The 22,453-nt window shown below is 29.3% G+C and overlaps 3 protein-coding genes and 1 pseudogene across 4 annotated transcripts; all 4 read right to left on the bottom strand.

Annotated features, from left to right (window-relative positions):
* Nucleotides 1-9: 9 nt before the first annotated feature.
* LOC107915138 (two-component response regulator ARR9) lies at nucleotides 10-1,128 on the bottom strand. The gene is made up of 2 exons (XM_016844286.2): nucleotides 755-1,128; nucleotides 10-672 (listed from the first exon to the last, which is right to left on the bottom strand). Exons 1-2 carry the CDS (start codon nucleotides 864-866, stop codon nucleotides 227-229), a joined length of 558 nt encoding a protein of 185 aa, XP_016699775.1. The 5' UTR covers nucleotides 867-1,128; the 3' UTR covers nucleotides 10-226.
* Nucleotides 1,129-5,753: 4,625 nt separating this feature from the next.
* Nucleotides 5,754-7,763, bottom strand: LOC121222474 (septin and tuftelin-interacting protein 1 homolog 1-like; annotated as a pseudogene).
* Nucleotides 7,764-7,894: 131 nt separating this feature from the next.
* Nucleotides 7,895-8,263, bottom strand: LOC121203216 (septin and tuftelin-interacting protein 1 homolog 1-like). Its single transcript, XM_041103335.1, has one exon. The coding sequence runs from the start codon at nucleotides 8,222-8,224 to the stop codon at nucleotides 7,895-7,897; it is 330 nt and encodes a 109-aa protein (XP_040959269.1). The 5' UTR covers nucleotides 8,225-8,263.
* An 8,201-nt stretch (nucleotides 8,264-16,464) lies between these two features.
* LOC121222475 (uncharacterized) lies at nucleotides 16,465-18,595 on the bottom strand. Of its 2 annotated transcripts, XM_041103337.1 has the most exons (4): nucleotides 18,526-18,595; nucleotides 18,027-18,094; nucleotides 17,529-17,893; nucleotides 16,465-17,451 (listed from the first exon to the last, which is right to left on the bottom strand). In XM_041103337.1, exons 3-4 carry the CDS (start codon nucleotides 17,868-17,870, stop codon nucleotides 16,615-16,617), a joined length of 1,179 nt encoding a protein of 392 aa, XP_040959271.1. In that variant the 5' UTR covers nucleotides 17,871-17,893; nucleotides 18,027-18,094; nucleotides 18,526-18,595; the 3' UTR covers nucleotides 16,465-16,614. The 2 variants fall into 2 exon arrangements, with proteins under 2 accessions (XP_040959271.1, XP_040959270.1); XM_041103336.1 differs by lacking the exon at nucleotides 18,526-18,595 and having other exon boundaries at nucleotides 18,027-18,278.
* Between the last annotated feature and the right edge of the window lie 3,858 nt (nucleotides 18,596-22,453).

Here is a 22,453-nt window from a genome sequence, read left to right on the forward strand (position 1 = left end):
AGGATAATCTAAACAAAATTGAGTTATGTTTTTCCTTAGGATAATTTACATCGGAAATATGATTCTTGCTTTCAAATGAAACTAAAATCATATACACCGCATCTGTATAAGCATAGAGATGAAGGATAAGGGAAAAAAAAAAAGGACCAAAAAAGGAGAGAGAATAAAAGAAAAATTTCCCGAGAAAGTTCCAAATCTCAAAAAACCAATAGAAAGATTAAATCAATTAGTTCCCAGAGGTAATCAAACGAGTGGATGTTGTTTTATGAGAGGAGTCAATGTCTTTGGATCTTCCTTTCATCAGGTGAGGCCTGAGCTTGTTTACATCAGATAATTGAACTGGTTTCAATAAGAATTCTTCAGCTCCATCTTCCAAACATCTGCTGATTCTCGATGGGATATTCTCAGAAGACATGATGACAACTGGTATGTCTTTGAAAGATGAAGATTTTTTGATCTTTTTCAAAAGATCATAGCCAGTCATCCCAGGCATACAATAATCAGTGATAATCAAATTCACCCCCAATCCCAAATCTTGATGATCTTGATCTTCATCAGACGAAACAGATTCAGTGTTTGAATCCCTTTGTTCATCTTCTTCATCATCATCAGCATCATTATTATTCAATCCAAGAAACTCCAATGCTTTACTTCCAGAATCCACAGCAGTAACTGCAAACACATATGTATAAGGACTTAAATTGCTAAATACCTTAGAAAAAAGAAAAAAGAAAAGAAAAAGAGAGAGACCAACCTTGAAAAGAGGAAGTCTTGAGGAGCCTTTCAATGAGCTTCCTATCAATGAGACTATCATCAACAGCAAGAACATGAAACTGGGTGTCATCACGATCAATAGCCATACCCATGATTGTTGTTATGATTCAAAACAAAAACCCAGAAAAAGAACCAAGGAGGGAAATGGAAAAGATGAAGGGAAAGGGGGAGATGGGGTGACTTAATAAAAGGGGAAGCCATTGATGGGAAATCTGACAGTTTGGAAAGGCAAATAAGATCGGGGGGAGATTTTCATACAGAATCTTGCGGATCTTCTAGGTTGATTTTTGAATTGGACAACAAGCAAAGATGCTGCTTTTGTTTTTCCTATTTTTTATTTTTATTTAAATAATAATAATAAAGATGGGGTGTTGACTCTTTTGATTAGTGGTTAAGGCAAAGTTAATCAAACATCTATTCTAATTTTATGGCCTTTTCCATTCTACATGGGGCTACTGTTTCAGACTTTTCCATGCACGTCTATTATTTTATTTTTTATTTTTTAATTTACAGTACATGTCAATTGAGTCGATTGAAATGGATATTGTTGTCAATACAAGAAGATATAAGATCGAATGTATTGAAACACATTATCTTCTTATTTATAGACTGAAATAAAATTATAAGTCCTTCTAAATATTAGTATAAAAAAATAGATATTATCAGAATCTGTAACGATATTATTAAAAAAATCATTAAACATTTGTACTTAAAATATGGGTTTATATTTTATGACAGTGTATTTTTCTTTATTATATATAGATATGACGGTGTGTAATAATCCCATATATATTTTTTAAATACGGTACAAATTGGAACAAATATTAAGAATATGAGAGAGAAAAAGATATTTTGTTAGTGGTTTAATTATGCTTCAGTCCTTGTACTGTTTGGACATTTGAAATATAGTCCCTCTGCTTTTAATGCTAAAAATTTAGTCTAATTAGTAACACTATTAATTGACTTTTATTAAATTTAAGTGGTAAAATAATATTTACTTCTGGAACTTGACAATTTTTCTCAATTTTTTGTTTCTGTGATGATGTGACATTCAAATGTTGTATCACCACTTATAAATTATAATTTTTTTATAAAATGTTAGTTGATGATGCGTTATAGTCTCAAAGTATCACGTTATCACAATGACTAAATTTAACGTTTCAAAACTAATGTAGACTAAAAAAAAAGTTCAGGGGCTAAGTTGAAAAGTTACCGAATCGAGTGATATTCATTTATTTTCTGGATAAATATAATCAAATACACAAATTAATTATGAGATATATTTTGTTATTTTTTAGAAGGAAACTACATATGATTCATTTATTTTTTTGGATAAATATTCATTTTTATTATTGAATGACCAGATTATGGCAGCAAATAAAAAAAAGAGATTATTTTTAATGAATATATATTATTTGATTGGTTGATATATTTTAAATACATCAATCATAAAGTCAGTAGGTCTTGCCTTTCACAATAGGAATATTTTAGTAAACTACATGTGAAGATTCCAAATATATATATTTTTAAAGGAAATGAGATATTAGCAATGTACATACATTTTGACTTTTTTTATTTTTTTTTATTTTGTGAAAATAAAATCAAACATTTAAAAATGTTTATATTTAAATATATCTTAATTGCATAACAGAGAATTAAACAGTTTTAAGTAAAGATGATTGAGAGACCTACTACAACATTTACAATAAAATTTTAGAGTCAATATGATTATCTTGACTATAACAAGCCAAGCCATGTAATAAGAAGAAGTCAATGTTTTAAAATTTTGCTCCATTCTTGGTTTAAGAATAATTAAATAAGCATTTAAAATTTTTTTTAAAAATTATATATTGTTTCAACCAACTCAATCATAATTCCTTTGTTTTAATTTCTGGGTTTTTTTTTAATCTCGAGCGAATTAATTTAAATTATTCAATTATATTAATCGATTCTCGATTTAATTGATTTAATCTAATTCTAGTAATAGGCGTAGAATCAACCACAAGTTGGGTGATGAGTCTTGCTGTAGGTTGAAATTAAGGTTGGGTAAGGGTTTTTTTCTTTCCCTGTAATTCAATATTTATTAATAATAAGTGTAAAATGAACTTAGCAAGAGCGTAGTTAGGGGTGAGCAAAATTCGATTTGATTTGAAAAATTTGATAAAAAATTCAAATTTTGAATTAAATAATTCAAGTTATTTGAGTTAATCAAGTTATTTGGATCAATTCGAATAAAAAAAATTAAGTTTTTAGTTTAACTTGAACATGAATTGCACAATTCGAGTTATCCGAAAATCTAAATAAGAAATGACAAAACTATGTCGTTTTGATAAATGTTTACCTTTTCTAAAGTTAAAAGTCAAAATCATTAAGTTAAAAGGCAAAACTACAGTATTTTGATAAATGTTTACTCATTAAGTTAAAAGGCAAAACAATTATATTTGTTTATGTAATTAAATAATATTGTACTTCGTCTACTAGTTAAATAATCGGTTTATGTAAACACAATATTGAGTATAAATAATATGATTCGTCAACTAAACTCGAAATTTTTTGACTCGACTCGATCGAATACTCACCTTTAGGTGTAGCTAGGGGATTGGCAGGACCTCAGCCCCTAAAATGGAAGAAAATAATTTAATTAAATTTAAATATTTTATGAGTCAAACACGTGCTAACATAAACAGAGAGTCAAATTCGTGAGCTAAGATATTTAAAGGAGTAATTTGAAACCATAAATTTTCCATGGTTTGTTTGTTTTTGCTTGGATTGTGACAGAATGGTTTGCTTATTTTCAATGGAGCCAATTGTATTGAAAATTGGTAGGAAACTTCCATTATAATTTAGGGTTTCTCATTTTTGTGCAAAATTCCCAATCCCTATTTATGTAAAATTTTAATTAAGTATACAAAAATATTAATATAAAAATATATATTAAATTAAATTATCCCTGTTTAAAAATTTAAAAATAATTTAATTGAAAATTAGCATTTTTAATTTTTTATTTTTATAAAATTGGACTTAACTTCGATAATAATTGAAACCAAATTATTGAATTGAGTTTAGCTTGTACAACCATGATTTGATTTAAACCATGATGACCTTTGAATGTGAACTTAATTTGAAAAAAAAAAGTATTCAAAGTTTCAAACTTATTATTCTATTTATTTTTCATTTTTCATTTTTTATTTTTTATTCATTAATATTCAATTAAAAAAATTAAAAAATAAAAATAATTAGTTCTAAAATTATTTTAACGATTATTAAATTAAAATATAAATTACATCACAAATATAAAATTTTTAGAAATGAAATCCTTTGGGATCACTAAAGTCCCAAAAATGTATGAAATATTTATATATAAGTTAAATTCATTTTTTGATTCTGAAAATATTTTAAATAAAAAAAAAGTGATTTGCAGATGTAACAATGATTTTGTTGCTTTTTTTTTTCAAAGACGAAAATAAAATCAAATATTCTTTACAGAGAAAATAAATAAATAAGATTTCAAATTAAAGAATTTATGAATCTATGAAGATTTTCTGCATTTTTTTTAATGAACTTACAATTATTAAGATTTTGTACTTTTTATATTTCAGCATTACTAATATACTCTTTTTAGATAATTTCTTCGAAATAAAAAGATATAATTGTAATAATATATCAATTTAAAATTGGTGAAGCCCAAAATTTTATAATTCAATTTCGGCCTCCTGAGAAAATTATGAATTTACCCCTGAATGAATTCAACAACCGACTTAACTCTAACTAACCAAAACAAATCTAAAATAAAACTCGATGATGCTATTTGTAATTTCAAAATTCCCAAAACTTCAACCTTATCGTTAAGCCAAAATCTCAATGGTAGTTATGTTTAACTTTTTTTTATGCAGACGAATAGGGAAGATCAACTTAATATTATGGGTAAACTATCAAAATAATCACTTTTGTTTACCTTAGGTTACATTTTAATCATTTATATTTGAAATGTTTACGTTTTAATCACTTACATTAACGTGTTATAACATTTTAATCATTGAGCCATTAATTGTCGTTAACAGTGTAATAGTAAGCTGACATGACACGTTAAATCATCATTTTATTAATGTTTTAATAATCAAATTGGTAATCAAACCGGTTTGAAAAATTAATTTTTTCGGTTCAATCAAATTGATCGTCAATCCAATGATAATTAAATATAGTTAAAAAATAATTATAAAAATTATAAACTCGATTCGATTAGTTCAACCGATAATTTTTATTCCAATTTTTGATTGTTTACTGATTCTAAATAGTACACTCAAAGGTCGGTTCAATCTGTACATATAAACCGATACATCAACCGATCAGATTCAAACAATACTACCTTTCATTTTCAAATTTGATATTGTATTTATTTTATTCGATAACATATACAATTTTTTTTCTTTTTGTGTAAAGCAAATTCCAACTTAATTTATAAGAAGACATAGAATGTTGCTTTCGGGGACCAAATAGATCAAGTTGGCTGTATAAAAAGAAAGGAATGTTAGCGGTGGTCCAAAAATAAGTCTCCTTATAATCAAATGCCATTTTTTAAAATTAATATTGAGATTTAATTAAGATTACAATATCGAGATGATATTATAAGCATAAAGTTTCCAAATCTAAGCAAACAGTAAAATTTTGTTTAGTTGTGGATAAAATACTCACAAAAACGAAATTAATAATTAATTAAAAATGTAAAAGAAAATACATCAAATTAACTGCTTAAAGATTTTCTTTGGTTGTGTGTAACCGGCTAAGTTCACTACAAGTACTTTAGGACCGGTGTCGCAACATCGAAAGTAAGATGCTCCTTTCCTCCTCGCCTGAGTTAGATGTCACGACAACAAGGTTTTGGAGCAATCTTGGTGTTGCAACATCAAAGGCAGTCTACTGATAGCCTGCACGCTTAATTGACACGTTAGTATTCTTTTAGGTCTGGATTGGGCCGAAAGTTCATAAAAACACTTAAAATTGCTCATTTTATTATCTGAACCTAAAACTCAAAAACAATTCTCACTGCAGCATCTTTCCTAATAAGCTACCTAAAACTCAACGTCTCCTTGCAAGAGAATTAGAGTGCATTTTCAACAAATCATCAAGTGAGACCAGGGACCGGCCATTATTCTTTTGGGCAAAAACTTTCTGGTGAAGTGAATCAACTATTACACTTATGTTACCCAAGCCATATATCTGTTGACCATTATGCATCCTTCCAGGCTTGGGCTTGAATACTAACTCATGCTGCTGTGCATAGGCCTTAACTACCTCCTTCAAACTCATCTCAGGAACACCATCCATCGGGGCTGCAGCTGGCTGTTGTGCATGTGCGTCTGCTCTCTTCTGAGCCTCAAACTGCCTCTGCTCACGCACCTTAAAGATATGTAACATTCTCTCTCAAACCAGGCTGCACTACTGATACATGTTCAGCAGCCTGAACCATCATCTCAAGACCACAGTGAAGTTGATTGCGGATGCTTTCATTAGCCAAAAGCTCCTGTGGCAGAAGTCCCTTCCAACTCATGTACCAAATTTTTATCTCCTCAAAGTCGGGTTTTGAACACAACCAATGATACAAAACCTGCAGCCACTTTACAAAGAAAAATTTCTCCATCAAATCAACCATGAGATGAATGGGAATTGCAGAGGCCCAAGACAAAACCCAATAAAACTGATCAAGCTTCTAATCCGCAGGGTTTATTTGGAACTCCAGCAGAGCAATCTGCAACTTGGGGACTATATACCGGCGCATAAGTTGTTCCCAACTCACTGAATCAAATTCAGTCTTCCATGGTGATAGTATAGCATAAGCAGATGGATCACTTGGGTGCCAAGCATCAAGAACATCACTCAACTTCATACGTATGGTTTGATACAAACCCTCCAACTTTGGCCCCAACTTTGGCAACCATGGATGAACCCAGACATGGATTGGAACAGTTTCCTTACGGGGATTCCATGAGTCAACTTCTCTTGACAATTTCCGCATTACCACAGTATCCAATATGGTTTGAAGAATAGGTGACGGAAGCAACTTTTCCCATGATTCCAAAAATCCAAGCATTGGTTCAGGGTTCCTAGGCTCCCATGTGTTTATGCCAGATATCCTCACAGCTGGTAAAACAACTTCCGAGATCAACTGACAATATGGTGTTGTTGCATCCTCCCAAATGTCATAACTACCCTCTATTTGCAATAAATCCTTCCATGCTGATCCCCTCCATCCTGTAAGTTGGATTTGCAAGAGGATCCCAACTCTGAAACATTCTTATAAACATAGGCAAAGCTAATGAACATGCAATGCAGGACAAGTTAGACAATCTGTAATCATCAGCATAATTTTTCTGCAAATCCCTAAAACTATTTGCAAGGGACTCCAAGGTCAATTTACCAGACGAGTTCTCTTCCTCAATCTTCTGAGTATCAAACTCTGCCAAGTCAAAAATTAACTTCAAGTTATGCTGCAACTCGGGCATCGCAACATCATTCTCTCTTGCCTTCTCTTCGGCATCTAGATTCTCCAAGTTGATCAAAACTCTAACTTGTGGCACCCTCATATCAATCACCTTCTGAACAATCTCAGCACCCTCTTCTTGCTTCTTTGCTAACAACTCTTCCACTGTAATATACTCCTCCTCCTTCCTCCTCTTTGCCTTCTTCGACCGAAGCCTCTCCTTTGCTTTCCCAACAGGCTGCTGACTCACACTTTTCCTCTCTTCCAACTGCTGCAACCCTGGCAACTTAGCCTCCTTAAAATCATTAAACCCCATTCCCATATTCTTAGGCCTCATCTTTGCCTCAATAGGTGCAACAATTCCTTGCTCATTCTTCCCAAGACCACCTCCTTTATACCCCATTTTCTCAAGCAACTTCATCCCAATACCCTTAGTATGCTTCTCGAAAGACCCAACATCCCCATTACCACCTCCAGCCTTTGTTCTGCCTCCTAAGCTTTTCTTCTCCATTATCAATCTCTCCCTCTCTTTCTCTCTCCTTTGTGCCCCTTCCTTTATCTTTCTCCCAAAACCCTCAACCTCATCAGCAACACCATTACCATCACTTTTGGGCAAGCTATCATTGCCACCAAACCCTAAACCTATGCCAGACCCCAATCCAGGCCTGGTATATTCCTATTCTCATCAGGAACACTATTATCGTTCTCTACCTTAGAATTCTTATAAATTTCTTGGGTAGGCATTATAGTAGCTGTAGAAACAAAGTTGACAGGCTTCGTCAAGCCGACTTTTTTCCCGAATACTTTCCTTCTCTTCCTCGATGAAGAAGAACCACCGTCTTCAGAGTCGGTATTAGATGCAAAAACACCGTAAATAACATCATCTCTTGTCTGAGTCCGTTTTGCTTTGCGCTTTTTGTAGTAGAATCTGCCTGCGTCTTCAAAATCGCTCTCCATCCAAAACCTTTCCATCTCTTGATATTTACAAAGAGGGTGGGAATCAGACTTATACGAATGGGGAAATTAGAAATTAGAAGGAAGTGGGAGTTAGTTACGGGTTTAGGATTTAAGAATTCAGGGTTTAACTTACATGAATGATAATTATATATATAATCCCTATCTTTTACTTTTTGATTCTAATTTTTAAAATAAATTTTATTTTAAATACATGTTATAAATTTTAACTTTAAAGTTTGGGTGGTGATTCGGCCCGGCATACCTAGGTTTAAAAAATAAGGTCTGTTTAGAATATGGGTCAGGTTCGGATTTGAATATTCAAGGCCCAAGTTTGACTTGATCTAATTTTAAGTTTATAATACTTTATATTATATTATTTTTATATATTATGTAATTTAGAACAAATTAAAAAAAATAAACTTATACTAAATATATAATACTATTCTAATGTAAACATTAAAATAATATTAAGATGATTATAAAATTTTTTTAATAAATAAAATATGTATAAAATTATTAAATATTAAAATAATATAATATAAAAATTATTAAAAAAATTTAAAAACAATATGGGTAAACCTAAAATAGACTTGGGCTAGTCTCTTGCAAATATAAGCAGATTTGAATAAAATTTTAGTATCATATTTTGGGCCGGGCTGAGCTTAGGTAAATATAAAGTATGTTAATATAATGTTTAGGCCCGACCCGACCCGACCCAACCCTTGAGCACCTATATAAAGAATATATAAAAATATTAAATGTGTATATATGATACACAAACATAGATGTGTTCATGGGTCGAGTCTAAATTTGACTTAAGCATGACATTAACACGCTTTATGATTTCTCAAGCCCAATTCAATCCAAAAAATGAGCCTTAAATTTTGCTCAAGCCCGCTTATATTTGTAAATGACTATTCCAAGCCCATTTTTATGCCGCCCATATTATTATTTTTAATTTTTTTTAAAAAATATTTTTATATTTATTTTAGTATAATATTTAAAAATTTTATATATTTTTATTTTGTTATAGTTTTACATATAGTCATATTAATTTTTTAATGTTTATGTGTTATAAATTATATAATATAAAACATTACAAACTTAAAAATTAGGTTGGGCAAGCTTGAGTCTTGAAAATTAAATTCAGGAAAACTTGTCAAACAACAGAAACTAGTTTACGTAGAAGCATCCAAACACCATAAAATATAATTTTATTTTAGAAAATTAATTTATATTTTAAAAATCATTTTCTGAAAGTTATTTTCAATGAAATAAAGATATCCTCAAACACAAATCTTTTGCCACTACTCCATTTAAATTATTTTTCATTTTAATTTCGTACGTTTTATATGTGTATTATTATTAGTTTCTTCATCATTTGTTGTATATTATTTGTAAACATACACCTATATTTTAAATATGTAATTTCTACACGCATATAATCTGATAGAATTTCTAGTTAATTATAATGTATTTAATTTATTTTAATAATTTAAAAAGTTTTGTTACAATTTATAAAAATAAGTTATGAATATGACCTATTCTAATTAAATTGTGTGAAATTACATATTTGAGAAACAAGTTAATTAGAGTAGCTAAAAGTTTTTTAAAATACAAGTTTTTATTTTAATAAAAAAGTTTAAAGATAATTTTAATCATAAATAAAATTTCTTATTTTAAGAAAAACCTAAAATGCATTGTAAATAGAAATGGTTTCAAATTTGAGAAAGTTATTTTAAATATAAAGAAAATATTTATATTTATTTTAAATTAAATGAAATATTATTTATTGATTAAGATGTGGGCTCAACAATTACATAAAAAAAGATAAGGTGTTAAGTCATAAAATGTGTCCACTTATTGTGATCTTGTGATGCCACTTAGATTATTTCTTAATTTGTTTGTGTATCTTATTTTATTATATATACTCTCATTTTTAGGATATTTTATGCTTCTTTCTTGTGATCATATCTTAGTTACTCCCAATTTCTTTACTCAACTTAAAGCCTCTTTATATACAACAATTACATTGTAATTGATATAATTTTATAGTAAAAGTATGATTCATTTTATTAATTTATTAGAGTTCAAGTAACTCTCAATTTGATTTATATTCTCAGCAAAAACTTTATTTCTCAAAACGATTAGTCCTTTACTCTTCAATAGAAGACTTATATTTTGTTAATGACCAATTAAATTATACAATTATATTATGAATGAAATTAAAAAAAGATTAAATTATAAAATTACTAACATATACTTTTCAATTGAATTAATACTTTGAATGAAAGTGAGAAAAAGGTTCATCTAAAAACATAACAAGAAAAGAAATAAAAAATTCAAGCATTGGTTCAAAATTATCCTACGGAGGTTTAGAAGTAACCTATATCCTAAATGGAGACGACTGTCGACGAATAGCAGTTGGTGAATGATAACATGTTAAATTTGCATGATTTTTTATGTTTGAATCCGTCAATTCTTGAATTGATCCTTGCTAAATTAGTGATTTTATGTTTTAATCCTGTTAGGAATGCAATTGGGATGTTATGACTAAAAAACGAGTAGAAAAGGACTTATCAGATTTCTTTTGATCTTGTAGAAGCTAAAATCAGAAGAAAATCTGATTTTATTTTTATTTACTTCTAATTTTGTATAGTGGGTAGTTAGGCCAAATTTAGTAAATCATTTATATATAAATAGGGCATTTGTGGTAGCTTGAAGACAGACCGGAAATTAATTGGATTTAATGCAATTATCCATTTTATTTCTTTTGTTCAAAAACATATGTAGCTTATTCTTTTCTTTCTGTTATTTTCATTTCAATAGCTTTCCATTTCTTTATTAGCTTAATAATTTTCCAAGTCCCGTTTCTTTTCCATCGATCTCCATTTCCATTTAATCCTTTGCCATAAACCAACAAAAGCATAATAAATTTCATGCTTCACTAAAATTCTAACTTAGCTTTAGGCTAGGTATTATTTTCGGTCAGGAATTGTGAGAAATGTATCCGCACTAAGAATCTTTCAAATTAGTATTCACCATCTCTCCGGAATATTGGGATTGAAAAATTCATCCCTTAAAGTTAACTCGATTTCAATTCAAAGAGTGCACGTTGGGTTGGAGTGGTTTTAGCGTACAGTTGGGAAGACGAGTCGACCGTGCTTTATTCAGATTTTCGTGAACAAATTAGGGAGATTGTGATCGGATTTAAACGTCCCACGCGGTTGAAGCTGTTAATTCAAGTTGGGTTCTTCAGAATGCAAGGCTGCCGGGGTCTTGAATCACGAACGCGTGTATCACGATTAGACAATCGATAAGGGTTGGTTTGCAGGGCATACCAGGATCAACTACGAGAGGAAGAATTGGCGGTTAGGACGTTCTTAACCGCTACAACCAGCTTATTGTTTGGAGGAGAAAACTAATTTTCGAGGATCGATTCAAAAACCGGAATCTGCCGAATCTAGGGTTAAGGCTTTTAATTCTGCTCGCAAAAATCCAAATTCATTTTCTAATTTAATTTTACTTTCGATCTCTTTAATTGTTTATTTCTACTATTATTATTTAATTTCTAGACATTTCCAACTCCCCTAATCTATTTAATTTTCTTTTCAGCAGGTCTGTTTGGAGTCGTAGGAACTACTTTTGCCACGATTATTGGCTCGACCGAAATTTTGCTCATATGAAAAACACGAAAGTTGATCATAATATCCAATCCCTGTGGACTCGACCCTACTACTCTTTACTACTATTTAGAGTTATTTTATTGTAGAAAGTAGAAACTATTTTTGGTGATTTTGACGCCCATCAGTGAACGCTGCGAAGGCGTAGATTTTTGTTAAAAATATAAATTAAATTGGGGATTTGAGAATAAGAGTAAGACATTTATTAAAAAGATCTCAATATTGTAATTCGACTCTATCTCTAATTAAGTGTTGTTTGATTTGGAAAGAAAGAAAGAAATTTAAAATAAGTTATTAGAATTGTTATGTATTTACATTTGATTAAAAATTTTATTTAATTTTAAAATTATATATTTACATTTGATAAATTGTAAATAAATAGTATATTTAAATTTTAGAATTAAAAAAAGAATTAATTTATTAAATTGTGTGAAAATTAAATTTTAATATTATTATATAGAATTTATAAAAAGAAAAAAAATGGAAAACCCCGACATAGTGGGGTTAATTAAGATTATAATATCGAGCTGATATTAGAAGCGATAGCAAGTTAACTTTGTGTGTTTAATGTACTTATTTGTGGTCAAACCTTGAAGAGAATGCTACTAGCTAAGCTTGTGTTTCTTGTTTTAATTTTGTTAGAGACGAATTTAGAGTGTCGAAATTCAAAATCAAGCAAAATGGATTGAATTGGAACAAAAAGAAAGAAAAGGGGTCAAATTGGAAAAATTGCAGAATCAATGGTTGATTAAAAAAGTCAAATTATGAATTTATTAAACTCTGTGAATAGAAAAAAGTTTGATTTTAGTTGGTTGATTAAGTATAATGTTAGGTGGAATCATGCTAAAATTTGGCATATGAAAAGTGTATAAATATTTTGTAATGGTGGCTTGGTAAAGACACTTGAATGGGATGAAAAACTATTTTTATTTTCTATTTTCCACACGTCTTTAGCTTTTGAAAAGCTTACTGTCATTTTTTTCACTTCCTTATTTTGGTTCAATTTTTTCTTCACCTATTATTTTCCATTAAAATTATTATTTTTTAAATACCCATCGATTAATTTCATGCTCAATTAAATCTCATTTAACCTTAGACTGGTTATCATTTCTATCAAAAATCGTGAGATATGAACATGTACTAAAACTTTTCAACACAGTATTCGTAATTTCTCTAATATATGGGATAGTCACAATCGTCCCTTAAAGTTGATTCAATTTCAGCTCAAAGTGCATGTTGGGAGGGAGTTGTTTTGGCGTACAGTTGGGAAAGCAAGTCGGTCGCCTATTGTATTCGAGTTCTCGCGAACTAATTGGCGTGTCCAATTGGAAAAATCTAGTTGGTTCTGTCAAGGGAGATAGATAAGATTTAAACGACTCACGCGGTTGAGGCCGTTAATTCAAGTTGAGCTTTTCTAGGTCGCAAGGTTATCGAGATCTTAAATCGCGAACACGTGTTACGTGGTTAGATAATCGGTAAGGACTGGTTTGCAGAACGTACTAGAACCAACTACACAAGGAAGAGTTGACGGTTAGGGAGTCCCTGATCGCTATAATCAATTTATCGTTAAGAGAAAGAAAATTCATTTTCAAGGATCGGTTTGAGTTTGGAGCGTATCAAGACTAAGGCTAAGTATTCACACATTGATTTACTAATTTAATTTAAATTACTTAATTTTATTTTCGCAACTATCATTCTAATATTCATTTTATTTTATATGCTGTCGTAGGCACAATAGCTACCTAAACACAAGAATTTGATCACCTAAATGGGAAAATTAGGAATCTCAGTCCCTGTGGGATCAATCCTACTACTCTATACTACTATCTAATTCAATTAGAGCGCAGGAAATTATATTTAGTGATTTTGAAGCCCATCAATAAGCATAAATTTTGTTTAGTTGGGAATAAAGTACTTAAAAAAATGTAAAAAAAAATCAAATTAATTGTTTAAAGTTTTTTTTTTGGTTGTGTGTATCCGGCTAAATTCAAATGAAATAGAATTGGTTAAATGTGAAAATATTTATTTTAAATTTTCTTTTATTAGAAGGAGCATTTTAGTCTATACGTCTAAAAAAGTTAAAATTTTAGCCTCTATACATTAATTTTACTGTTAATAGAATGACATGACTTAACAAAAGTCGGACATTTCATTAAATCAAATTAAAAAAATTATTGACTTTGAAAACAAATATAATGATGTGATGGACCAAACTACAAATAATATGAACAAATAGAATTGAAAGCAATTTGAGACATATCTTCGTCTTTATTTAGTAGTGTTTAAAAAAATATTTCTGGAAGAAAATTTGTGCTAAATAAATTACTTTTGGCTGAAATATTTTACTTTTCAGAAATGCTTTTGAAAACACTTCTGAAAATGAAAAACTAAAATTTTTAGTCTTTCCTCTCCCAAATACACTTTTTCACCATTCCAATAACATAGTATTTTCTTTTTTTTCTTGGTACTTAATTACAAATGTGTTAAAATTATTAATTAAAAATAAAAAAAATATTTTTAAAATACTAATTACAAATATTTAAAATATAGTTTATATATTCTAATTAAAATTTATAAATAATTAATATTTATTGCTTAAAAATATTTAAAATTTATATTTCATATATTAAAATATTAACAAGTTATAATAATTTTTTTATATTCTTACTAAAATATAATAATATTAACTAATTTAAATATTATTTAAATGCATATTTGTTACTTGATAATAACATGTCTAAAATGGATATTTTATTTTTCAAAAGTACTTTTTAACAGCAATGCTAAATACTCAAATTTTAAACTAAACTTTTCAAAAGTATTTCTCAAAAGCACTTTTCACAGCACTTTTCAAAAGTATTACTAAATTAGCCTTAAGTTTGTTTTGATAAGATGTTCATTTTCTCCCCTTCTATTACATGGATATGGGTTGTTGTTTTTGTTCATTAAAAAGTGAAAAGTACATAATTTAGGTGAAAGAGATAGAAATTTGTTCCATTTATTGATATAAGTTTGGTATGTGTTTGCATAAATGACTGAACTTTGTGATCATAATTCAATTTAATAAAAAAAAAATTTAGGTTCTGCTTAAAAATTAACATTTTTTGTTGTGGAAACATCTAAGTTAATGTAACACATAATTATAATGCAAGTGCATATATGTATACACCCTAAAACAACACAAACCACACAGACATTCCACATGCAAACCTTAACGTTTCAAATTTCAAGTGTTAAATAGTAGGTACCACATAACATTTCGAACAACTAAACATCTAGCAATGTCTCAAAGGAGGCCATTGTATAACCAATTGCAATTGAGAGGCAAAATTGTTATATCTTAATCTCTGGGACCGAGCAATAAGCTTAGTGAACCCCTCGGGCACACCTCTTAGAAGCACACCTAAGCTTAGCACTCATGAGGGCCTCATTTAGTAACTGCCACTTCTGACTCCAACTATCATGTCTCATCTAGATGATTGAAAGTATGTCCAATTGCCACCTTATGTAGGCCAATAGTAGCAAGCTACTTGGCCACTTTCCTCTAGTCCACTTGTAATAACTCGACACGTGAGACAAGGGTCTCTCTCTCTCCCCCCCCCCTAACACACACATTCTTCCTTTCTCTCCTTCTCCCTCTAGCACCTTCCTCGACAGCTCTCCACTTTGCTTTGAGCGAAGTGAAACATCCATCTTCATTTCCCTTTCCACCTAGCTTGATACATACATCAACAACAGTATACACTAAAGTTATATAATTTAAGAAGAAAAAGAAATATTTTTCTTTATATAAATGAATACTTTTTCTCTATATTGCAAAAAGGGAAAATTATATTTCTTGATTTCTCTTTTATTGCAAGCTTAGTTGAACAAAAAAAACCATATTTTTTTAGTAGTGTGTTAGGGTCTCTTTTAAAATAAAACATAAATGCAATTTTTCCTTTTTGCAAATCAATTGATTAAATACATTTTTATCTATGTTCTTTTTTATTTCCTTCCAAACTCTAATCCTTTTTATGTAAAACACAAAAAAACAAAAACAAATGAGTGTTATTGTTTGAGTCCATTTTTTAGACATTGTTAGTCAAGATTTAAACTTCTCGACCAGAATTAGTTTTTTTCTTTTTAAAGAGAGTTTAAAAAGCTGATTGTTTTTGTTATGTTACTTATTTTACCATGATGAAAATCTATCAATATACTAAAATTTTTAAATACATGTTTCATATTTGTTTTATATTTTATGTACAGGGTTTGTCATTGTTCTTTTCGATAATATCATCTCGAGTTTACCTTCTCTATTTGCAAGTACATCTTAATTCAATATATATTTTTTTAACTGCGAGATTATTTGATAAATTGATAAGTTGTAGTAGGAAGACATTGATTGTATGTTCCCAAAAATTATTATTCAAACAAATTTCCGAAAGCATGCCTTGGTAAAACTATAGGCCTAAGCAAAATAGGCCTTTTCCTTTTTCGGGGGCAAATAACATAGACCTTCGCAGAGAGTTCATTTATCAAATAAAACTGAGTGCAAATTATATATTAAGAAAAATAAATAAGTAGAAGTCATTAACCAACCAAATAGTAATCTTTCCTATGAACATTTACCTATAAAAGATATTACATAAATAAAGATATATAGTAACTTGTAAGTGAAGTGAAAGTGACCTAATTAAGAGTATTATTAGCTACAAACTAATGAAGCAATCATATTGATTTCTATAGCCTCCAACTCAAGGGAAGTCTCCACTTCTTATGCCAATGTATTGACACTCTTGGCCATGGTGATTGAGATCCAGAACTATTCGATTCAAGAGGCCGGCCACCGATCGCTAAAGGTAACCATACATACCTCGAATCGTTTAATTCAGCCGGATTCCATCGATCCGCCATAAAAATATATGAACCTGGAAGGCCTAGCAGAGGAAGCACAAATGTACTCTGTGACAAAAATGTTGTAAGTCGAAACATTTCCTTCCCTCCGATGCACGGGTCACCAATCGTCTCCCACGGTCCCATGATCGACTCGGCTGCATCTACCTTTGCTTCATTCGGTGCCCATCCAGTGCAAGCCGATGTTATCATGTAGTACGTCCCCTGGTACTTGAAAACAGCAGGGGCTTCCCGGCGTTGTCCAACTAGAATCCTTCGCATATTAGGCTGCACGTCTAGATAATCTTCGGTTAAAGGTCCAATGTGAAGTTCTGTATTCATTTTAGATGAATAAATGATATATGCTACACCATTGTCGTCCTTGAAGATGGTCATGTCCCTACTATCGAATCCATGAGGCCTTCGACTACCGAGATACTGAAAAGGACCTGTTGGGCGATCGCTGATAGCAATGCCAACAGCAGCTTTCCTGTAGTGGACATCGTCAACATGCATCCACATTACGTACTTTCCTGTCTTGTCATTGTAAATGACTTTTGGGCGTTCCAGCATGTTGGATTTGTGGGTTTCATTATTTATCTGTTGTGCAGACAACACAATACCTTGGTTTTGCCATGTCCATAAGTCCTTGGAAGAATAGCAACCAACTCCTATAACACCCACCTGCAGATTACAACAAAAGCAAAATATTCAATATAGGATCTAATATGCAATGAAATGTCTGTCTTTATTAAACTTACTTGTCTGTATTCTCCATACCAATAGTATGTATGCGATGTTTCATCATACAACACACCACCTCCATGAGCTTGAATGGGATTCCCTTGAGTATCCAGCCAAATGTGGCCTGGACGGTAGTAGTAGTGGCTACCATTTGCGGGATGTATAGCACTTTTGATATCTGGAAAGAACAAATGCCGAAGCGGGGAGTTCTCATCCAGAAATTCATCGATCAAGGGTTTAATACCAGCCTGTGGGGAATGCTTGTGTCTCAGAGGAGGAGAGGCCGAGGGCTGGGGAACATGAACATTTCTATGGCTAGCAACAAAGTAGAGTTGGAGCATAAGCAGTAACCCCACCATAGCAACCCTTGACCATCTATACCCTGCATTGCATTTATAAATGAATAAATTGCATTAAGTTACCACCTTTTCTGCATGCACGAAACACCAGTTACTAGAAAAAAAGAGTACATAAACAACATATTCAATTTCAGTATCAATCAACTATGAACGCACATAAGCCTGGAGAGAGGGTTGCAGAAGCTCTACTTGCAGGGGTTTGTGGCCGTCGGCCATAACGATGGCTGGAAAAGAAAATAGAAAAAGCAAAGACAAAAGAGTTGTTTGTTAGAGCAACCAAAGGTGGTGAACCGAATAAACAAGAGAAAGGATTGATGCTTGTGATTATATATAATAATATAGAATTGTCTTGCCGCATTCGTTGATATGGCCGAGACTTTATACTTGGCAATTGGAAAAGGAAAGGTAATGCAGTCGTTGGTTCATTTAAAGCTCTTTAATTTATTTATTTTTATAAAGTTAAATATAGACTAATTCAACAGCAAATTAAGAAATTATTAGATCTATAACGATAAATATCAAATTTATACATCAATTTTGATTTACTGTGCAATTTAAATATGAATTTTGATTTCAAATTAACGTAAAATTGTAATGCTGTTAGTGATTTATGTAAATTGAATCGAATAAAAAAAATTCATGTATAAAATCTTACCTTTAGTCCATCCCCAACCCATAAATAAGAGAATAATGTGCTTCAGCACACTCGAACCCACATCCTCCTATATTGACGACAACATCCATACTAATCGAACTAATGCTCAATCGACTATTTAAATTTTACATTACAATTTGGGAGGAAATTAATAGGGAAATAGTGGAACCTAATTCAAGAAGCGAAATTGTTGGCACATTTGTTTTGCATGACTCCTAACATTGGTATTTAGTGTGTTGGAATGAATGATTAGACAACTTCCTGTAAATGTTCCTTAAATTCCCCATAACTCTAACTAAAACATTATCATAATAATAATGAGAATAGAGTAAAGCTCAACTAATTCAACTTCAATTGATTTATTCTATTAAACTACACGACATTCATGATTTAAATTTTAGATTATAAACAAAATATAATATTCAAAATTTAAATTTATCAAATAGAATTTATTTTTGAAAATGATGACTCAATGTATGAATTAAAACGTATTTTTTTCATACTATTAAACGCAAACTATAATATTTATGGTTTATTATTCATGAGTTTCTATTTTCTTAATTAATATATTTAGCTAAATTAAATAAGACGTATTACAAAACCAAATTATTCATTTTATTGTTTTAGGAATATGCAAGGAGGTGTATTTATATTGATTATACATTACCAAATTAAAGTAAGAAATAGGAAATGGAGGAGCTTAACTAAACAACAACAATAATAAAACTCGTGACTAGCATCTATTTTTTTAGTGAATTTATTGAACACGAAGGGTTAATCATTGAATTTGTTTCGGTGGATAATTTGAATCAACAACCAAGAAAAATAATATTTCATTCTTTAGGTTGTACTTGTCCTCCTACTTTGTTTAACTGTACCGACTTAATTTTTAAAGAAAAAACTATTCCAACTTAATTACTAAAACGAAATCCATAAATTTGTACTAACAAAATGTAAAAAGCTACATGGATGTGGCAATGGCAGACAGATACCTTACCCTCTTTAAAATGGTAAATTTCTTTTGTGGTCCCTTGAAAAAAATATGAAAGGATAAATTAATATAACAATAAAATTATGCTTTTGACTTCCAAAATGGAAATATTTCACTCTACTCCTTTTAAATAGTTTGGAATATTAAATTAATACAATAATAAAATTATATTTTAACCCTTAAAAATTTATAATTTAATCTTGATTCCTGGCTTGATGTTTGAAGAACTCCAAAAATAGTTAAAAATAATTTATATAATACAAGAAAAGGCTAAAGACAAGGGTTTTAAAAAAATTTGTTTGAATAACATTTTTGTGAACATGGACGTACAATCTTCTAAAGAAGAACAAAGGAGTTTTAATAATTGTAATAACTTTTTGTGATTTTTATAGTAATATAAAAAAATATTTAAAATTACCGATTGAGTCTTAACTCTTAACTCGATTGGCATAGGTATTGTTGTCAATATAGGGGATGTGGGTTCAAGTGTGCCGAAGCGCATTATCCTCCTATTTATGGGTTGGAAAAGAGTCATGGGTAATCCTAGACATTATGTAAAAAAGAACAAAGATAATAAATACTTCTTTTTTCGTAAGCTTAATCTCCAAGTTTGCTATTTCATTTAAAAGAACAAGGGTCAAATTAAATTTAAGATTACATTTATTGTTACGCCTTAAATATAAACACTAATTTTGTAATGTATAAAGATGAGTTTAGTCATTTTTAAGTAGAAGGATTAAAATATAATTTAAAATATAATACAACAATTTCTAAAATACTTTTATTTTTGTATTTAATAGATAATGGTGGATCGACCCGTTGAAGGGCCAAGCCCAAAACATCATGCCTACAAGGGTTTAGAAAAACTTATTTAATAATTAGAAGTAGTTATACTTAACTCAGATTAGGTTAAATATTTATTTATTTTTGTTAATTATAGATAAAAAATTTAAAATTGTAATATGCCTTAAATTTTTGTATTATTTATATATTTGAAATGTAGTTTTCATATTTTTATTTTTAGAAATTTAGTCTTTCCACTTTTTTAGTTTAAAATTATAGATCTATTTGTTAATGCATACGGTTAAAATTCATTTGTTAAATTTGTTGATGTGACAAATTGAAATTTTATAAAAATACTCACTTGGTATTCATGTAGCAAAATGACATTGTAATTAGACCTACTCACTTAGGCTCGAACGCCTCGAAGGCCCACCTAAAAAATAGGAGGGTTTGAACAAAAATACGAGACCCAAAAATAGGTTTTGGTAAAGTTTAAGACTCGTTTTCTATATGGGTCGGGCCTTGGACAAGAATTTTTTTTACTCTAGCCCTATAAAAACAATTATATTAATTATATATGTTAAATATTTATTATATATATTTATATCAAATCACTAACCCAATAACAATTAAACCCATTACCTAAAACCTAAAAAAAAAACCTTATTGAACTAAATAACCTAACCAAAAATATAAAATTTTAAAAATTAATTTTAATATAATAAAAGATTTATTATTTTTATTTGTGTTTCTAATATAAAAAAATATTTATGGTAGTGTTTTTAATATAAATGTTTTTTAAGGTATTTTTAATGTGTTAGAAAACTTTTATTTTAGTTTTTTTTAATGCATTTAGTGTATTATATTTTTGAAAAAAATTGTTTTAAAATTAAAACAATCTAAAAGAAATCAAATATGGGCGAGCCGGGTTGGACCGGGGTTTACTTTTCTTAAATTAGGTCGGGCCAGACTAGAGCTTGAAAAATTATCTACATACCTTGCATAGGTCTGACTTGACCTGGCCTATGAGCACCTTTAATTGTAATGGACTTGAATTTAATAAAGAATTTTATTAATGTTAACAAATCATAAAAATTCACATAAACATTTTACTTGAAATAAAGTATTTAAATTAAATCTCGGATAAATATTTAAACTGAAAATTAATTACTTTTAGATAATCTAAAAAAATTAAAATTAAAATTGAAGTTTAAATATGGAAAGATTTGAAGGAATGTCTGAAGGCACTTCTTTTATATATATAAGTAGTATAGATTAATTAAGTAGTGATTTGGGCCATCGTAGCAACTTATTTCAATGAGTTCATCCATTAAAAACAATTGAGAAGAATCATGAAATAATTAAATTAAAGAGCTTTACTTTAGTAAGAAATTCAATAATAAATTAAAAATAAAATTTAGACGAGAATAATGTGGATACATGTTGAGAATGTCCACTACAGGAAACCTATTGATTAGTGCCTAAAATTTTTAATTCATCCTATTAAAAAATATTTTAACTTAATATAATTTACATGAATAAAATATAATAATAAGTTGAAACAAAATTCAAATAAAAATTAATGTAAATTTATAAAATTATAATTGAAATTGGGAGAGTTCTATTTTAGTGTTACAAAGTTCATATAATCACTATCTTAAGATATATATTAGATTAAGTGTATTTTTGATAAATTATTAAAAATAATTTAATATTTAATATATAAATGTATTTGATAATATTTTAATTTTTTACTTAATATAAAAATTTCAACAAGAAAGTGTTATAAGATAAGCGATCGTTACTTTTCAATTAATATATAAAATATTAAGTTTATATTATTTTATTAAAAAATTAAAATAAACTATCATTTTTTTAAAAAAATTGAGATCTTAAAATTGTTATATTTATCTTTTATCCAAGACTCTCTAAAATAATATAAAATATATATTAATAATATTAAAATTAAAAAACAATAATCTTTCAAAAATCAATATTTACCCTTTATCAAACAACATAATTATATTCCATTTACCAAACAATTTTTAATATAAATTTAATACTTATAAATTTTAGCAATATTATAATCACTAGTTTTTTTATATCATGTGTGTTACATGTGAATGCATGTATTCAATTATTTTATTTTTAATA

The sequence above is a fragment of the Gossypium hirsutum genome, chromosome D10 (assembly GCF_007990345.1).
Source record: "Gossypium hirsutum isolate 1008001.06 chromosome D10, Gossypium_hirsutum_v2.1, whole genome shotgun sequence".
Lineage (NCBI taxonomy): Eukaryota > Viridiplantae > Streptophyta > Magnoliopsida > Malvales > Malvaceae > Gossypium > Gossypium hirsutum.

Excerpts from the sequence above, each read along its gene's own strand:
- LOC107915138 (XM_016844286.2), bottom strand. The coding sequence starts at position 866 with ATGGGTATGGCTATTGATCGTGATGACACCCAGTTTCATGTTCTTGCT. Across the intron at positions 673-754 it reads CAAGACTTCCTCTTTTCAAG|TTACTGCTGTGGATTCTGGA; the intron begins GTTGGTCTCTCT and ends ATGTGTTTGCAG.
- LOC121203216 (XM_041103335.1), bottom strand. The coding sequence starts at position 8,224 with ATGGAAAGGTTTTGGATGGAGAGCGATTTTGAAGACGCAGGCAGATTC.
- LOC121222475 (XM_041103336.1), bottom strand. The coding sequence starts at position 18,228 with ATGCGGCAAGACAATTCTATATTATTATATATAATCACAAGCATCAAT. Across the intron at positions 17,894-18,026 it reads AACCCTCTCTCCAGGCTTAT|GGTATAGATGGTCAAGGGTT; the intron begins GTGCGTTCATAG and ends AATGCAATGCAG. Across the intron at positions 17,452-17,528 it reads GGTATGGAGAATACAGACAA|GTGGGTGTTATAGGAGTTGG; the intron begins GTAAGTTTAATA and ends TGTAATCTGCAG.